Source organism: Melopsittacus undulatus, chromosome 10 (genome assembly GCF_012275295.1).
Source record: "Melopsittacus undulatus isolate bMelUnd1 chromosome 10, bMelUnd1.mat.Z, whole genome shotgun sequence".
Classification (NCBI taxonomy): domain Eukaryota; kingdom Metazoa; phylum Chordata; class Aves; order Psittaciformes; family Psittaculidae; genus Melopsittacus; species Melopsittacus undulatus.
Window position 1 is genome coordinate 14459350 of NC_047536.1, and position 17242 is coordinate 14476591.

The following is a 17242-nucleotide window of genomic DNA, read 5'->3' on the forward strand; positions in this document are numbered from 1 at the left end:
GGGAATTCCAGCTACTCTTGTTTCACATGTCATGGATTCACCAGTCTTTGGAGTGAAGGAGGAACAGCACCGCTATTTCCAGAACAAGTACAAATTCTCATTACGCTCATCCCCAGCAGCCAGCATCATCGCAGGCTGCAGTGAAGGTTTGGCTCAGGTGAACCACTAAATCAGACAGTAATGATTTATGTTTGAAGCTTTCTTTCTCCTCTTGAATCTTCCAACAGTGCTTTTAGCTGCTCAGTGCTGCTGGTGACCAATCTCCATTAGAACAACTTACTGTTGACAACCTGATATCCTCATTCGCATTTTCTGATAGCAACTCCCAGCCACCACTGAGGGGGGGAGGAAGCACAAAAACTGAGGTGACTTTCTACCTTTTCCATTGACTTTACTAACAGCTGCTCACATTTGTGTGTAGAACCTGAGCAAACAGGCTGCTCCCAAGCAGAGCAGGAGGAATCATGCCCACTGGAGTGACAGGGAACACAGAAAATAGGGCACAGTCACTACTCTGGCAGTAAAGGTGTCAGTTAAGGCACAAAGTTCTGCCTACAAAGCCACTTCCAGAGAATGGCAAGTGAAGGGAACTTGAAGGGAACTACTCTCTATAGCAAGCAGTGATCAAAGCAAAAGTTCCTGATACACTAAAAACAGATACTTCAGATGCACTTATTTTAGGACACACTTCTTCCTGAAAGAGATGAAACTGCAGAGGAGCAAGGGCTCTCCAGAAGCTATTTGGAACTCAGCCTCCAGGCCAAGGCTGCATTCTTGCTGAAGGAAAGCAGCCACCACTCCAGCCTTTCAGAAAAGGGATGAAGTAATGCTTGGTGAAATGCAGCACCTTCTTTGTTAATTAGGAAGTCCTCTATTAAAACAGTCAGACACATCTTAGGATACGGCCAACAAATTTCAAGCACAAGCCTTAATAAGGCATAAAATGTGAATTTCTCTTTTGAAGAAAATCATCAGATCAGGGCTCAAATCCTGAAACACATCAGTACAAAGAACCGATTTTAACAGAAGCGCCCATAACCCGCACACCGCTGGCTTTCAGGATGGAGCCTGGGCAATACACGTAGTACTACATTTCAAGGTACTTCCTTTAGAAAACTGGTTTTATTCTCAGTGTTTCAGACAATGAAGTCTTTTAGTACCTCCACTGTAAATGACTCCAGCTCAGATTTACACTTGAATAAAGCCAGGCTCAATGAATTCAAGAGATCCTCTCTCTTCCCTTTGAGCACTTCAGCAGAGCAGCATGGCAGGAACAAGCAGCTCTGCTCGATGCCACACAATCAGGCACCTCCCTGGCACAGAATTGAGATGGAGCTCTCCAGCACACTCCAATCACCTCCGTTTTAGTTATTCCAGGTGGAAATTCCTATGCAAGTTTCTAAACCCCATCCAGCTACATGTCAGTTTATTAAACCTGAGATGCAATTAGGATTTGACATGTTTCCATACTTAGTTCACAAGTTTATTATGAAAAACACTGCAGCTCTGTCCTGCAGTCACATTGTTTTACAGAAAAAAACAGTTCTGTTCAAAGTAATTCACTATCCTTGGACAATTACAAGGGACAATATGGAGGGGCCAAGAGTGGAAAAGGGAACCGAGTGCAGACAAAAAAAAGAAAATCAAATACAATTAAATTAAACAGTATTCCCTGAAAATAAAACCAACAGTTTCAGAACAAATATAGGCCTTGGTACTTACTTTAAAAATGTTCTTTAAGCTTCAATGATTGTTTGCTGCTACCCTTATCTACAGTCATGCTGAATAAAGCTAGAGCTAAATGGAAAGTTAAATGTATTCACGAGGTGTTAATGTCTACATCTTATTATTTGCAGTCTCTCAGAGAAAGCAAAAGTAACTACAAATAGCGCTATGCCAGAAACTGGTTTCTTGACCAACAATGTTGCTTCAGCATGCAATGAACTGGTTCATTCTAAAGTGGTCACAGTTGTTGACGACAAGAGGCTTTGTATTTGAATATGGCACGTCTTTTGGTCCATGTGAAAACAAGTTTGAATGTTAAATATTTTCTGACACTTTGGAGTTACTGTTGCTCTTCCCGTTTTCTTTAGGTCAACATACGGTTCATGGCAATACTGTACAGGGCTAAAATCTCTTTACAGGAAGTAGTCTGGGGTGCGACGAGTCACATGCGGTTCACCTCTGCGCGGCGCCGGATCGAACTGCAAGCTGAAAAGCACAGCTGTTAATGATACTGCCAGAGCTCCCTTTGCATTCAGGTATGCTTCACACATGAATTACAGTAGCAGTAATTAATGCAGGTTAAGTCTTTTGAAACCAGGTAAAGTCTTATTCTAGAGTAAGTGTTCACCTTCCTCTGTTCCTTCTATTAGTGTGTATTTATAACCCCCATATCTTAAACTCCTCTCAGGATTGCTACAAAGGATTGGAGAGAAATGAGTCTTAGATTTAAGACTCAAACTGGTCACACAGTACTATATATTTAGAAAGCTGAAGCCTCCAGTGACTATCAAAGGGGGCAGTTTACTCAATGCGTTTGCCTCATTCACTAGTGAGGCTGCTGCTGAGAGTTATTTAGAAACCTCATTAAAAAAGACATCCTGACATCTGAGGAATTCAAACATTCCAGAAGTCAGGACATCACCTCAGGCGTGACAGAGCACTCCTACTCTCAAATCACACACTTTCATTAAACTCCACTTACACAAAACAAAACCAGGGAGTCTCACTTTAATCTGACAGACAAGATGTCTTCAGATGTGACTAACCCAACAATTCCACATTCTCTTCACCTCCCAAAAGCATATAGGGAAAAAGCCCAACCTTAACACAATAATTACGTAGGATCTTACTATAGCAGCTATCTTAGTATCACAGACTATGTAATTCTCATTTTCAAGCATACTTACAAGGAGTATTTTAGAGTATCATCGAGTTCCATGATTGCAGCCTGGTTGCCACAGCGGTAACAGTAATTTGGAGCGCTGAAGATTGTTACTACATTTCGGTCATGGCACCAGTTGTACCCCTGGAGAGGGAAAGAAAGGGAACCATGACAGCCACGTTTACTACTTGTATCCACCCCATATAACCACCTAATAACTGGATTTTTAATGTGCAAAACCCCAAGTGGCAGTTGTAAGGTCATCTGAAGGAAAATGAAGGCTGTATCTTTGTCTTCTTGACAGAAAATGGAGTTTGGCCTTCTTGACAGAAAATGGAGTTTGGCCTTCATATGTTGCTTCTTACTAGTAAGCAAGAACTAAACATTAAAAATAATGGACATTTATGTGCATTTTCTTATTGAGGGACTCGGCATCGATGTTTAGGAGCCTTTTCACCTACACAGAAATACAATACCACATCTGCTAATGTCTCTTTTGGGACATTACTGTGAATTTTCAGGACAGGTGCCAAATTAAAGGTTACTCCACTGTTAAATCAAGAAACTCCTTTAGCAGCACATGAATACTGTCAAAGTGGAGTTTCTGAAGCCTTTCAGCTGGATCAGCAATGTTGACAACAGCATATGCACATCTCCAATGCATGGAGTATGGTATTAATGGAGCAGCTCTGCAGTCAGAAGCTCAAACACCCAGGCTGTCCTGCTTACCTCCATTACCAACTGATGAGCTCTCGAAACCAACGTAAGGCCGTTAGCATGGTTAAAGGTTTCTGAAATATCCTGTCCAAATGTGTAACCTGCACCTCGAGGAGAAATGCCCCAGCCACCACGATCATCCGGGTCTGACCATAACAAGTCACACATTGGCCCCTGCAGGAGACACAGAAGATGTTTCAGGAACAGAGTGCAAAAAACCAAGCCCAAACAAAACCCCAGTAAACCTCCACACGCACCACCCCTGCACAATGAGTGCATTCAACACTTTAGATACTGCCAAGGAGGTGACCTGAATAAAGAGTATTCATAGCAGCAGTTCTCACCTCCAACATCAGTTGTACCTGTTGTGATTCCAGGCACACTACAATGTTCCTTCTTTAGGCAAGAACCTGCCCTTCACAAAACTACAACAGGAAGCCAGGCACTTTCAACCTGCTAAGTTGTGAATTTCATTTTCAGCCTCTGTACACAAGCACCCAGTATGTGCTGAATCATGGATCCCACCAGTTCAGGTTAGTTTTCAGTACCTCATGGGGAACTTCCTGCAAGCGATCAAGTGCTCTGATGTGATCCAGTGTATCTATCGATGGAGAAAGGCCACCGTGTAGACAGAAAATCTGCAACAGTGAGATATAATACATGTAAATGAGATAAACTTCATCTATCAGTACAATGGTAATTGATAAGTACAAATAATTAGGATAAAAATCCACAAGAGCTTCCTTTAAAGCTGAGAGCTGATACAATACAGTATTACCAGCTCCTTTTACAACTAGGAATATTTAACACCACCAAATACCAACATACCTGGCCATCCACCAAGGCAGTTAGAGGCAGGTAATCAAAAAGGTCTGTGAAGTATTTCCAAACATTTGCATTTCCATATTTTCTTAAACATTCATCATAGAAACCATATACTTGTGTGATTTGCCTGCTTTCGTGGTTCCCTCGGAGAATTGTGATGCGTTCACGGTATCGGACCTAAACGTAACACCTTAGTTTAGAAGCAATAAAACACACGTCTTCCCAAAAACCCCACAAAACCATCCTCCCTCCTCACCTCCCATCATGTGTCAATAAAGCAGTGAAAACTAAACCCTTCTTCAGATGAAGATTCAATTATAACCTTTGAGAAAGAAGGGATAATTCATTCAAATCTTCAGCTGCCCAATACTTTGGAGATAAATTCTAGATGTTACTCATTGTTAGTAGTGGACTTCACTACCTCTGGGCATTAAGATGATCTCCCCAAGAGAATTATTAAGGATTGCTACTTAGGCAAGTGAAAATAAATACAGCATTAACTGATCCTTTCAGAAGCATCTTAGAAAACCAAGACAGCCAACATTTAGTTTCTATATATAATGCCCATGTAATACAAATCATAACGGATATTCAACAGTCAGGATGGTAAATATATACATTATTATACAGAATCATACAGCAGAGAAGAAGAGGTACCTTAAGAGCTACAAGCAATGTGACTGTTTCGACTGAATAATAGCCTCTGTCAACATAGTCCCCCATAAACAAATAGTTTGTGTCTGGTGATTTGCCTCCAATTCTGAAAAGTTCCATGAGGTCGTGAAACTGTCCATGGACATCCCCACAGACTGTGACTGGACATCGCACCTCCTGTACGTTAGACTCCTTAGTCAGGATTTCCTTAGCCTGGAGAACAAAACACATATATTGTGAATCTGTCCATGAACAGTCACTGCATTCCAAGTATGCTCTATGCACTCTACCACTTGATCTCTTTATAGATTCATAGGATAGTTAGGGTTGGAAAGGACCTTAAGATCATCTGTCCCTTCCTTCACTGAAGTGCTTGAGATAAGAACTTACTTAAAATGCTGTTTTGATTTATGCAGCCCCTTATTAGTAGCAGCAATTTGGTCTGACGGTTTCTTCCCCTCTTTGAGAAAGGTATCTCAGGATTAGTTTCCAGCATAAGACAAACTTCAGACTTTCTACACAAATGATTTCATGAAGCCTACATCAGTGATCATCACTGCTCCAACTGAATAAGTCCATAGGAAACACTAAAACTTATGCCAGTCTTATCTCCAATTCAAAGCCTCAACTGGACATGACCAGAACCAAGGCTCTCCCTCGAGGAGGTAAGTGCAGCAAAAGCTCTCTGAACAAGTTTTGCGTGTAAGTTGTGTCTTCATGAACCAAAGGAGAAACACCTTCCCCATACCATTTTTTCCCCATAAAACAGATGCAGACAAAGGCAATTTGTCTGGAGAACAAACTAAATATAGCATCAGAAAGGTAACTTTGAAATCCCCCGAATTCCTTACTCGTACCATCACACTGCCAGTTGCTGCAGCTTGTTCTCAGCACAGCCACCAAACACATGCCACAATAATTTTCTAAATCAAGGGGGTATTAGGATTATAAATAGTAACAAGTTTACATCTAGAGAGATTTCCATCCCTTTCGACTGCCAGTGCCCCTGTTCAGACAGGATTCCTGTTCTGCCTCTCTGCCAGAATGACAAAAGAATGTACAAAAACTATGTTCCATTTTATAAACCAAGGTATCTACAAGATTTGCAGAGACGGCACCAAATACCCATCTATGTGGATGCCACACTGGATCCAAAATGTTCTGAAGCACACATCAGATGGAAGAGCAACGCCACATTCACTTTAGGGTCACTTATTCTTAACTTCCTCAAACCTACCCTGACAACTAAAGCAGGGTTCTCATTTTTGGAAGCAGGGTACTCACTTTTGGGGTTCTGCTAAAGAAAGTATTTTGACACAATATTATAAAATTCACCATAATCCAAAGAGTATTAGAGTTTAAAAAAGTTAGGAAAAGCATTTGAAGTTTAAATCCAAACAGTATATTGAATACAGGGTATTGACATGAGCCAAGCCATTAAGAAACATGCTGTCCACTCTTCACAAAGCCATCAGCTGCACAGAAGTGGTCTCACTGTTGCTGCACATGGTCCAGGCTAACCACCACAGTCACCACTTCAAACAAGAGGAGCACCAGCCACGCACAGTTTAGTGATGGAAGGTCATGAAACTCAAGTGTTTCATTCAATACTGGGAAGAAATGCAATTGTGGTTTAGCACCCTGCACAACACTGAGCCTTAGATATTACAGCATGAGCAGCGGAGTTAAATCACTCTGCAGACGTATTTACATCAAAAGTCAATCTCATGTGACAGTTTCCACTCATGCTCTGCCTAGTACTAAAGATAGGTCATTGCTGGCTTGTGGTGGGTGCTAAAAGTGTACATTTATTTTAAGATAGCCTAGACTTAAGTTCATTTTTATGCACTGACACTCACCAGATGTTCTGAAGGTGGTTTAACAGCTTTCGCCTCTTCTAATACACTATTACATTCAGAAGCTTTAGCCACCTTAATTCTTTTGACACACAACGTTGCAGATGCTGATAGTGCTTCAACATGAAAAACCTCCTCTGTAATTAGGATGCTTTATACTGCTGTGCTTTCTTAAGGCAGTGGAAGCACAGCACAAAGAATGCAGCATTCATTTTTCATCAAAGGCATGCAACGTTTATGCTGACTGAGATTAAACTGGCACCGTTCTCAGCCATGGAGCTGTTGCTCCCTCAGTTTCTGAAATATTAAATCACTCAGATATGCGTATGACCAAACACCTAGATAAGTCAGACAGCTACTCTCATGGAAAAAGACTGTTCCAGGTCAACCTGCAAAACGGCAATCTCATTTAAATCCTGCAGTGGGGGAATGCTGGTGCAGGGATTTCAGCATTTCCATGTTCTGAAATAAGTTTCATGGAATACTGCGTTACAAACTGCTCAGCCTGTTTACTGCCTTATGCCCCATAGCGTTAACAGTGGATGCTAACATGCTTAAGCAGTATATTCACCTCTACCAAAGAGCTTCAGAAGAGCTGAAAGTAGAAAAAAGTAATGTGGTGAAAACAAGCCACCAACAAGTGGTTCATGAACTATACCCACACATCCACATTACATCAATTTCTTTGAAAGAGTGAAGCAAAATATGGTTTAACACACTGTTCCATAACATAATTTGGTACAGTAACAGTACATGTAGTACTACAATTTCACAATTCAAGTTCCATGGAGGTAAGCTCTCACTGCTGAAGTGTCTGTGACCCTGTACGGGAGCCCACCACCCTGTGCAGTCTCATCTGGTTCCATCCCCTCATTATTGATCCTTGCCCCAGGATCCACAATGAGGCTACTTCTTCAGCCACATCATGCAACTCCATCCTATCTCCCAGCAAACTGGGCTTCCCACGGGGAGCTCTCTTCCTCACAGCGAGGAATGACTAGAGCATTTTTCAGCAGCCTTCAGTACAGTGTACTTCTTGATCAAACCACTGATGAAGCCAAACTAGAGGAGAAACACACACCAAATTCCTTGTACTTCAAAACCCCAATGACCTATTGCCATGATGCTAATAATGCAACACTTGGCAGTATTTTGCCATCAGCGTTTTGAAACATCCAGGTTTCATTGCCTGTCACCAAGATAAACAATTATGCAATTCTGAAACAGATTTTTCTTGAACTCTTACTAATGCTTTTATTTCTCAGTCTTCTCTCAGTTCTTAACATTAAGACGGCACATCTTCAATCCTCTTAACGATTGATGATAACTGCACACCATAAAATTTAACATGGGGTGGCATTCTACGATTTAAAGTGTAACTTAGTCAAAAAACTCGGTATCACAGCCTACTACATTATGGTTAAGACCCTACCTCCAAATCAGCTGAACTGTTTATTCAGCACTACACACTCTCGGCTTTCAAAATCAAGTGCAAATGCATAGAGACTAAGACTGAAAAGAATCCATTACATTAAGTTGATAAATGCTGACTTTACAGCCAAGCACCAATAAAATCCAACGCAGAAGAACCATGTAGCTATCAGACATAGTTGCATAAGATCATAAGAACTAAGAAAATGCTGTCATAGACAACAACTGCTGAGGTGGAAAGTCACGTATTTTACATAGTGCAACCTCAATATTCACACAATAAGCACGTATCATGTATACTTAAGCTTAGTCATAGTGACTGGAATTCATGCCTACTTGGTATCTGAAACATTGGCTTACTCAGCCGTTTTGCTTGAAGGAAGCAACCTGCACCATCCCAAAATACCCAAAAGGCAACCAGAATAAAACCACTACTGGGTTAAACACACAGAAAACAACAAATTTTCACTTTATTGTAAAGCAAGTAGCTGGTATTTAAGAATTAAAACATTCTGGACTGCTGCACATCTCCACAGCCAGATGAACAGTAAAGCACTGTGCTATTGCCTCTGTTTACAAAGCACATTCATGCAGAACACTGTTCTTAAAATACAAAGATTAGCTTCATTGTTTTATGACAATGCAAGATTTAAGTGTAAACTCTGCATTTTACAATAAACAGTCAGGGACATTAATTAAAACCTCTGCAGGACAATTAAAGCTACCATATGATTTTCAGGTCTTCACAATGAGATGCAGGGGCTGTATGCCTGCAGAGGTATCTCCTATTTCCCTGGTTCCTTGTATGTATCTTTACCCTGTACACCACAGATTAATGTTCCAAAACAAGTACCATATAAGCAATAATCCATCCGTTCTCTCTTCCAACTTACTCTTACACTGAGGACAAGCAAGTTTCCCTCATAATCAGAGTACATCACCAACCCTGCCAAAGAGAACTCATTTCAAGTGGTCCATTTCTAAAAAACCCTATTAATCCATCTGTATCCAAATTCCTTTGTATTTCCAGAACATGCCAGAAGGTTCTCAATTACTCTAACCCCTTCTTAGAGCCATGCATTCTAGCAAGAGCTCTGCCAACTCAGACGAAGTATCTACCCTGAAAAAGATTACTACAGTAAAGGAAATACAACCATTAGTTTAATCTGAGAACACAGCTCCAAAGTCATGCTTGCAGATGGTACCATGTCATTCTTGGCAGACCAGAATTCACACCTGCAACCCACCACGCTGTCTAGTAAAGGGAGTGTGGAGAAGCATCCACTGTAACCAAGGAAAATAATGGGTATTTGTAGTTACCATAAAGACGTTTCAATGAGATCTAAGACTTAAATCACACGCATAATTTCCTGTCATCAAGGTGCACAGGATGTGACTAAAGGCACAATGATCAGCTAATTGGGATGAACACTGGCTTTAGCTGGCCTGACACTGTGGCCTGGAAAAGATTCCAGTTCCAAGCAAAGTCATCCACTACAGTCAGCAAGTCTTCTGCAGAGTGAAAGCATTCACTTCTTTTAATTTAAGGGTTCCCCCCCACTCTTTACTTGCAGAGGAAAGAGAACACATTCAGACAGAAGACTAGCCACTTTTTAGAGCAAAAGGGATTTTCATTCATTGTCTGACATTTTAAACGGAACTTGAGAAATGCCTCCAAACCTAGCCTTCTATGATGATGGCATGAGGCAGATTATGTATCACACAAATGGGAGACCAATTCATACTGCTGGGAATCCACTGAGGAGTTCATTGTGAGTGGAGAAGTAGAAACAAAATTCAAATACAAAGCTCCCCACTGACATTAATTATTTAGTATTCCAAAGTAAAACCAACCAGGATTTCCATTCACATAGAAGAAGCCACAGCAGCAAAATACTCTTTTCCCAAGACTGAATGAGAAGAAAAGGGATCTGCTTCCTCTCCAGTTTGTGACATCTCCATTTCTAAACTCTTTCACTACCAGCGATGCTGCAGGTTTAGAACTCAGTGAAGCAAAACAAGGTATGCCTGGTCAGTCACAGCACAGCTCCTGAGAACACGTCATGATGTGGTCACTATATTTGTAGCCTTCATTTTCTTGGGACAGGGCACATAGAATTAACAAATTTTCTCAGAAGTTTCATTTTAATTCCAAGTGCACAAAATGAAAGGTTTGTAGCTTATGCATCAATGCCTGTCAGTGAACAAGAAGAGGCAATTAACTAACCAAAAAAAGCATAAAATCCAATCAGCTTTATATCTCACAACGCACAGCAACGTACCCTTCTTCACTGCTCCACTACCCAGCAACAACTCCCTCACTCCTTTAGCAATTTCCATTTGGTTAGAAGAGAGAAAGTTACACGCAAGATGTCAGCCAGAGAAGATCAATCCTAATGCCAGTGCTACATGTAAGATGGGACAACTTTCCTTCTCCTGTTAATTCAAGGTCTACACATAGGCACCCAGGTGGTAAACCTCTGCCAAACAGCCCTCAAGTCCTTTGTACTGCAAAGCAACTACTGATACCATTCATAGTGCTGACAGTCCCCTTGATACTTCCATCTGGAGACATCATTAGCAGTCCTACACACAGTGCAACTGGAAGGAGTGTTCTGTCCCTTGGAGGCAGATTTAGGAGAAGGGGAACAGCTATTTAAGTAGCAGTAGTTGACAAGATCAGATGGAAAATGAGGATGGGATAATTTTGCCTCATACAGACCTTAGTGCCTTTAACCTTGAATTAAAAGAAACACACAGACTAGAAAAATCTTTTAAGAGACATACAGGAGGCCAAATAGCTGAGGAAAAGCAGACACCTTCCTCTCTACATAGGAGTTCCAAGGAACACAGCAGCAGTAGCAACACACGAAGCTGATGACTTAAGACAGGTTCTTCATCCCACCTGTAGAACAAGCTATGTTCATCTTGTACCATTCCAGTTATAAAATAAAAAGAGAAATAGGCTAAAACTATTTCCAAACTAGTTGTACCTCATACCCCCATGTCAGGCTTCAGGTAGTAAACTCAAATGGCTTTCAGCTCTTTTGCTCAAATAACTCCAAGCACACCTAGGAAGGGTCATGTTAAAAGATACCACTGGAGAACAGGGTGGGCACGTGTGTCAAAACCCAAGAAATGGGTTCAAACCAAACTAGCACACATGTAATACCTCTGTTGGAAGGTATTGTCAATATACCTAGCAGACATGTTCGAGACCTGACTACTGAACAACTGAGTTCCAATAGTTATTATTTAGCCAGGAATAAATCGGTTTTCCAGCTAAACACACTATTTAAAAGGAAGCAAGGGCAACAGCTCTGTTCCCGAGCATAGATGTAGTGTTTAAGGGCTCCTAAGCAAGTATGGAAATCCAATCATTGCTCCACTGACTCCCCTCACACAGCCCTTTGTCCAAGGCCTCCGCACCTTCTCAGACACAGCAGCCAGGGTGGTTATTACACTGTTTAAGGCAACTCAGATGACAACCTGAAAACGGTAAGGGAGCAATCACAGAGCAGGACTGTCATCGGATCTACCCAGGCAACAGCCCCACCACAGCGACCCTTTGGAAAGGACATCCATCTGCAGCCTCATCTGTGTCCTGAGCCTTCAACTGGTAGAACTCAAGTAGGAACTTGTTCTGACTTACAAATGCTTACTACTGTTACCTTAAAATAATTTCTAAACCAACACAAAAATACCCTTCAGTCCTATTTGATCACAACTAATGTTGTAATTAAAAACCCCCACTTGCCAGCAGAACTCCATTTTACAGAATTTACCAGAACTGGAAAAAGAATTAGAAAGCTGCTGTTGCTACAAGACCTGGCACGTACACGACTAAATTCTCATACACACAAGTGCTGTAAAAGTTTAATCACGACTAGGTGAGAAGCCTGGCAAGGTCGATGCTTCAAATGCCTTTTGTGTAAAAAGGCAATTTCCATTTTATATTACCAACCATAACAAAAAATAAAAAAATCACAGAACAGTGGGAATTAAAGCATCTTTTTTTGTGGAGTGTTCCAGAATAATCTGAAACACGGTTATTAAAATGTCACCAAAGGCTTTTTGCAATACACCTGCAACTCTTGAGAAATGAAGGTTTAATTATATGCACCCATCAACAGCTTGATCCCCAGGTATCTTCAACAAAGCAGCAGCAAATGTGTTCTAACCTATCTTCTGGTCTCCCACAGCCCCGGGAACAACTGAAGAAGCCCCTCCACACACAGCACTGGCAGCAGTGCAACGGCTTCCTTGTTACTGAATCCAGAAGACAGTGCAGTAGCAAGAAGGAATTGAAACACCTCACCTTCCAGATCCACGTTCTTCTGCTCGGGTAGGGCTGGAAGGACACAAATGTCCAATACACAGCCCATGGAAACTCTCACTGGTTGGAAGATCTCTTGGGGAGGGTTTTTCTGTTGATTTACAGCCAGTTCAGAGAGTAACATTAATTTTTGCGATCAGCTTAGTTTGAAGAATAGTTCTACGTGATGGTTACACGTAAGGATGGGGAAATGCAGAAGCTAGCTAATGGAAAAGCCCCTGCAAACACAGCTGAGGACAGTTTAAACCACTCACTTTTGGCCAAAAATAATCAATTAAGAAAGGCAACTCTCAAAAGGAGGCAGAAGGGATCATGTGCCTGCCTCTGTCTGAAAAAGAAATAAGGCAGACATCTAAGGACAGTAACAGCTTAAAACACAGGAGTGAGACCCACAAAACTTGGCAGTGCCATGAATTAGACAAACTGAACTTGGGTTGCACAGGCAAGGTTTTCTGACCCAAAAACAAAGGTTCAGCATTACATACTGCCCTCCCAGACCTAAGGCACTTAACCTAAGCAGCTCACACACTGCAGTGGGTCAATGCATGTTTGGTTAATTCTCAGCTGTGATCAGTCTCTAGGCTGGAAGATCTGGTGTTAAACAAAGGTGGAAGTTCTGCAAGAAGGAAAAACATTAAAAAAATACACCATTGACAAGGAATATACCAGAGAACAGGATGGCCCAGAAACATATTTATACTATGAAAATTAGCACTGGTAACAAATCAAAAAGCAAATGTAACCAAGATCACTGTCACAGATCAAAAGCTGCAGGAGACAAGGCTTGAATCAAGGTTTCTGGAATGCTTTATCCGTATCAGCCCTTCACTTACTTTAAAAGATTTTGGGATAGCAGCATTGTCTATGCAGAGACTAGTAATTCAAGCACATGAGAAGAGAGCCCTGACACTCCACAAAGCATATGACCATCCTGTCATCTTGTTCTACAGACTGGATGCCACATTCAAACCCACTAAATTACAGACTCGTATTTCCAGGGGAGAGACTCTGACATCTCTGCCTCCACCTGCGCTAGAAAGCTAAAATAATCAGTGGAGACTATGCACAGATTCAACTCATTCCTTTAGGCATATTTTAGACTACCATCCCCCTTTCCTGAGCAACGTACACCCCCACCACCTGTGAGAAAGAGCATTTAATACACCAGTGAGGAGGTAAGACCCCCACAGTGCATGGGAAAAGTGTTCCAAACCAGCATCCTTTCATTCAACATGGTCAGTGGAAAAACCCTCACCTGGCAATAAAGGACTTCCTTCTCCTCTGTTCATGGACAACAGTCAATAAACAATTCAGTGTTAACAGGACAAACACTGTTGGTACATAACAGTGACTATACAGTGGACATCTTAAACACTTCAAACCTTGCACTGATCAAATCCTTAAGCAAAGCATGTACAACTGGTCATACAAATGATACAACATAAAAATACACCACACAGAGCAAGCCTGGAGTAGCTTAACTGCCACTTGGGGGATCCTATTTTTTTCAAATCACCTGTGGAAGCACTATGTATTATTCATGGTTGCAAATTATTCCTAGACTTGGAAGACATTTCTCCTAGTTACCACCACCCTGCAGGTAACCAGGCACAACGCAAGATGCATTAAGTAACTGGGATACATGAATGGCCACATTTAATTGTCATGTTTGTATGTAGTTGTTAAGTGCTTTAGATATCAATAGCGAAATACAAAGAAGCCCTCAGGCTTACTCTTATCAGGCACCAGTCTGCACACATGAAGTCCCAGCAGATCAAGAAATACCAGTCAGAAAGATCATCTGATCAAACACTGTTATGGGGGGAAAGCCCTCACAAAGGTATTTTGAGTTGTTTATTTGAACTAACCCAAGCTACAAATCAAAGTGGTGAAGAATGACAGTTTATACCTAGTAGGGTCTTTATCTGTCCTTTGGAACAGTAGCTATATTTGGCACTGTCCTTAACACATTAAGCTATTTATGGAAAAACATAACCTTTGGGTGTGATTACATCCACGAAACTACTTCAGACAATCAAAAGCATGAAGCACAGCTCAGCAAAGTTTCTGAGCATCAGCACTGGAAGCATGGAACATGTTATAGCAAATGCTGTCCCTCAGCAGGAGGGCACAGAACTCAACCAGTGACCTCCTTTCACAAACACAGCTTCCACTCAAGGCAGCAGAGATGACCTGATAGAGCAGTCTTCATGTGTCTATTTCAAATTCCTTGCATCAGCAACCATGTAGGAACTTACTCTCAGCAGAAAGTCCCAGTAAATCCACCTGTAGTTATCAGCAACAACTCATCTTTCCTTAACATAAACAGCCATGGGGCTCTGCTCTGCAAAGTGCTGACCGCAAACTAGTCACAGAAACGGAATTTCAGCTCAAGCACAGTATCATGCTACCCAGAGCAATGCTACCTTTGCTCTAGAGCTGGCTCACATCCACCCAACTCAAGGCAATAGGAGGCTGCTGAATGCTATTTTTCAGGTAGACTTCTCTCACATTCTTGTGGTCTCTCAAAACACAGCAGCTGAGGCACACAGCTTTCTGTTACCTTTCCTTTTCTCACCCATTCTTTTAGTGACGAGCACTAGGCATTTATCCAGAAACACAGCTCACTTCCATCCTTCACTGGGGAAAATGAAGATGTCATCTTGCGCAATACCGATGACCGGGACTACAGTATCCTCAGGAAGGCATTTCTGATGGTCAGCACACTCCTCACCCATCTAAAACCCCACTAATTGGAAGGCTTTTTGTGTACTCCTCATCCAAGTTACCACAGAACCTTTCAAAACACACCCTCTCACGCAGCATCCAGGACCCTGCACCAGCATCAGCTCATAAATGACAGCAAGTGGAATACTCGCCCCTCCAGCAAAGCGACACAAGAAAGCTGGACTGCTGTCATTGGAGAGGCAATGAAAAAGAGACAGTGACACTGCCACTTGCTTGCAACACACAAACTGTATCAGATGGTACCAATTTTAAGTTACTGGAATACTAGTGAACTAAAATATGTACTCAAGCAAGAACCTGTCTGGCCAAAGCCACAAGCTCTTTAATAAGTTCATAGACAGTCCTCTGGAAGCAATTTAATCCAAACCAACATGCTGTAGTATTTGAAGTCATGGTGCCAAATCTAAACTATTCTAATTGCTCCTCGTGGCAGGTACACCTACTTCTTTAGAAGCCAATACATCAGTAACTTCTCATATTCCTTAACTCCCAGCTCCCAAGCAGTCAATAAATATTTCTACCTTCAGCCTAGAAATGCAGGAATACATAAAAGCTTCAGAACTGCTCAACTATTAAGTTACATCCAGAATTAGAATCCAATTGGAAAATGCAGCTGGATGTTACTAAATGGGATCTATCCTGGGCTGGTTTTATGACTCAATCAACACAGTACTCAAACATCTGAGTCTCAACATCCTCAATCCATCACCATAAAAATAAATGGCTATATGGGACATCAACTGTCTGCTCGGAGAATTTCATGAACCCAGAACCTCATTCAGAGGAACCAAAGTCCCAAAGCTAATCCACCCTTCAATTAGTTATAAACGCGGCTGGGCTTATTTATAGCATGAAAAAGAAAATCAAAGCTGTTCCGTTCCAGCAGCAGCTCTTTACCCCGTGTAATATTCAGTTCTTTACCATAAGCTTTTACTTTCATCGCAATAAGCGACGCTTTCGGAGCCGCTTTAAGCTTTTTAACCGTTCCGTGACAGCACAGCGCGCCCATTCACCCGCGATACCCCTCACACGCCCTGCCGCGCCAAGCGGGGCCTGCGGAAGGCCAGGCCCAGAGGCGAAGGGAAGAGCCGGTACCGGTGCAGCCGGGCGGGCCGGGCCCCCCCGCCGCGGGATGGCGGCCCCGCTCGGGGGTCTCTCCCGAGAATCCCGGCAGCGGCGCCATTTTAGGAGGCGATGAAAAGGCGGAAGGCGGAGCCAGGCCCCAGCGCAGCGGGAGGGGGCGCGGATCCGCCCGCGGAGGGGCCTCTGCTCGCCGGGTTCCCCGGCCCGCAGGGGCCGCTCCCCCACGGCGCCTCCCTCCGCCCGGCAGCGCCTTCTCCGGCTCCGCGGCCGCTCGCCTTCCCGCCGAGAGGCCGCCGCGGCCCCGGCACGGAGCGCCGCCTCCCGTCAGTGACCAGCCCCAGTGCCGCGGCCCCAGCGCCGGCCGCTCCTCACCTTCTCACAGAGGCTCTTCACCTGCCCCTCGGAGAGCTGCTTGCACTCGTTGAGCTGCTCCACCCACTGGTCGAGCTCCTTGGTGAAGACCTTCTCCTCCATCCCGCTCTCCCCCTCCTCACGGGCTGCTGCTGCTGCTACCGCACCACCCTGGAGGTCACTGCGATCCGCGCTCCCAGCGGCAAGAGAGGACGGGACGGACGGTGCCGGGTCCGGTGTGGGGCGGGCGGCGCGGCGCTCCCCGCTGCTGCAGCTCTGCCGCCCGCTGCCTCGCACCACACCGTGTAATGGCCGCCGCTCCTGACGTCACCGCCTCGGCTTCCACTACGGGGA

General features: G+C 43.1%; 1 protein-coding gene across 1 annotated transcript; it reads right to left on the bottom strand.

The window, feature by feature from the left end:
• Positions 1-1461: 1461 nt before the first annotated feature.
• On the bottom strand, positions 1462-17216 carry PPP2CA (protein phosphatase 2 catalytic subunit alpha). Its single transcript, XM_034066716.1, has 7 exons — positions 16910-17216; positions 5087-5296; positions 4433-4606; positions 4153-4242; positions 3617-3778; positions 2913-3031; positions 1462-2211 (listed from the first exon to the last, which is right to left on the bottom strand). Exons 1-7 carry the CDS (start codon positions 17009-17011, stop codon positions 2139-2141), a joined length of 930 nt encoding a protein of 309 aa, XP_033922607.1. The 5' UTR covers positions 17012-17216; the 3' UTR covers positions 1462-2138.
• Between the last annotated feature and the right edge of the window lie 26 nt (positions 17217-17242).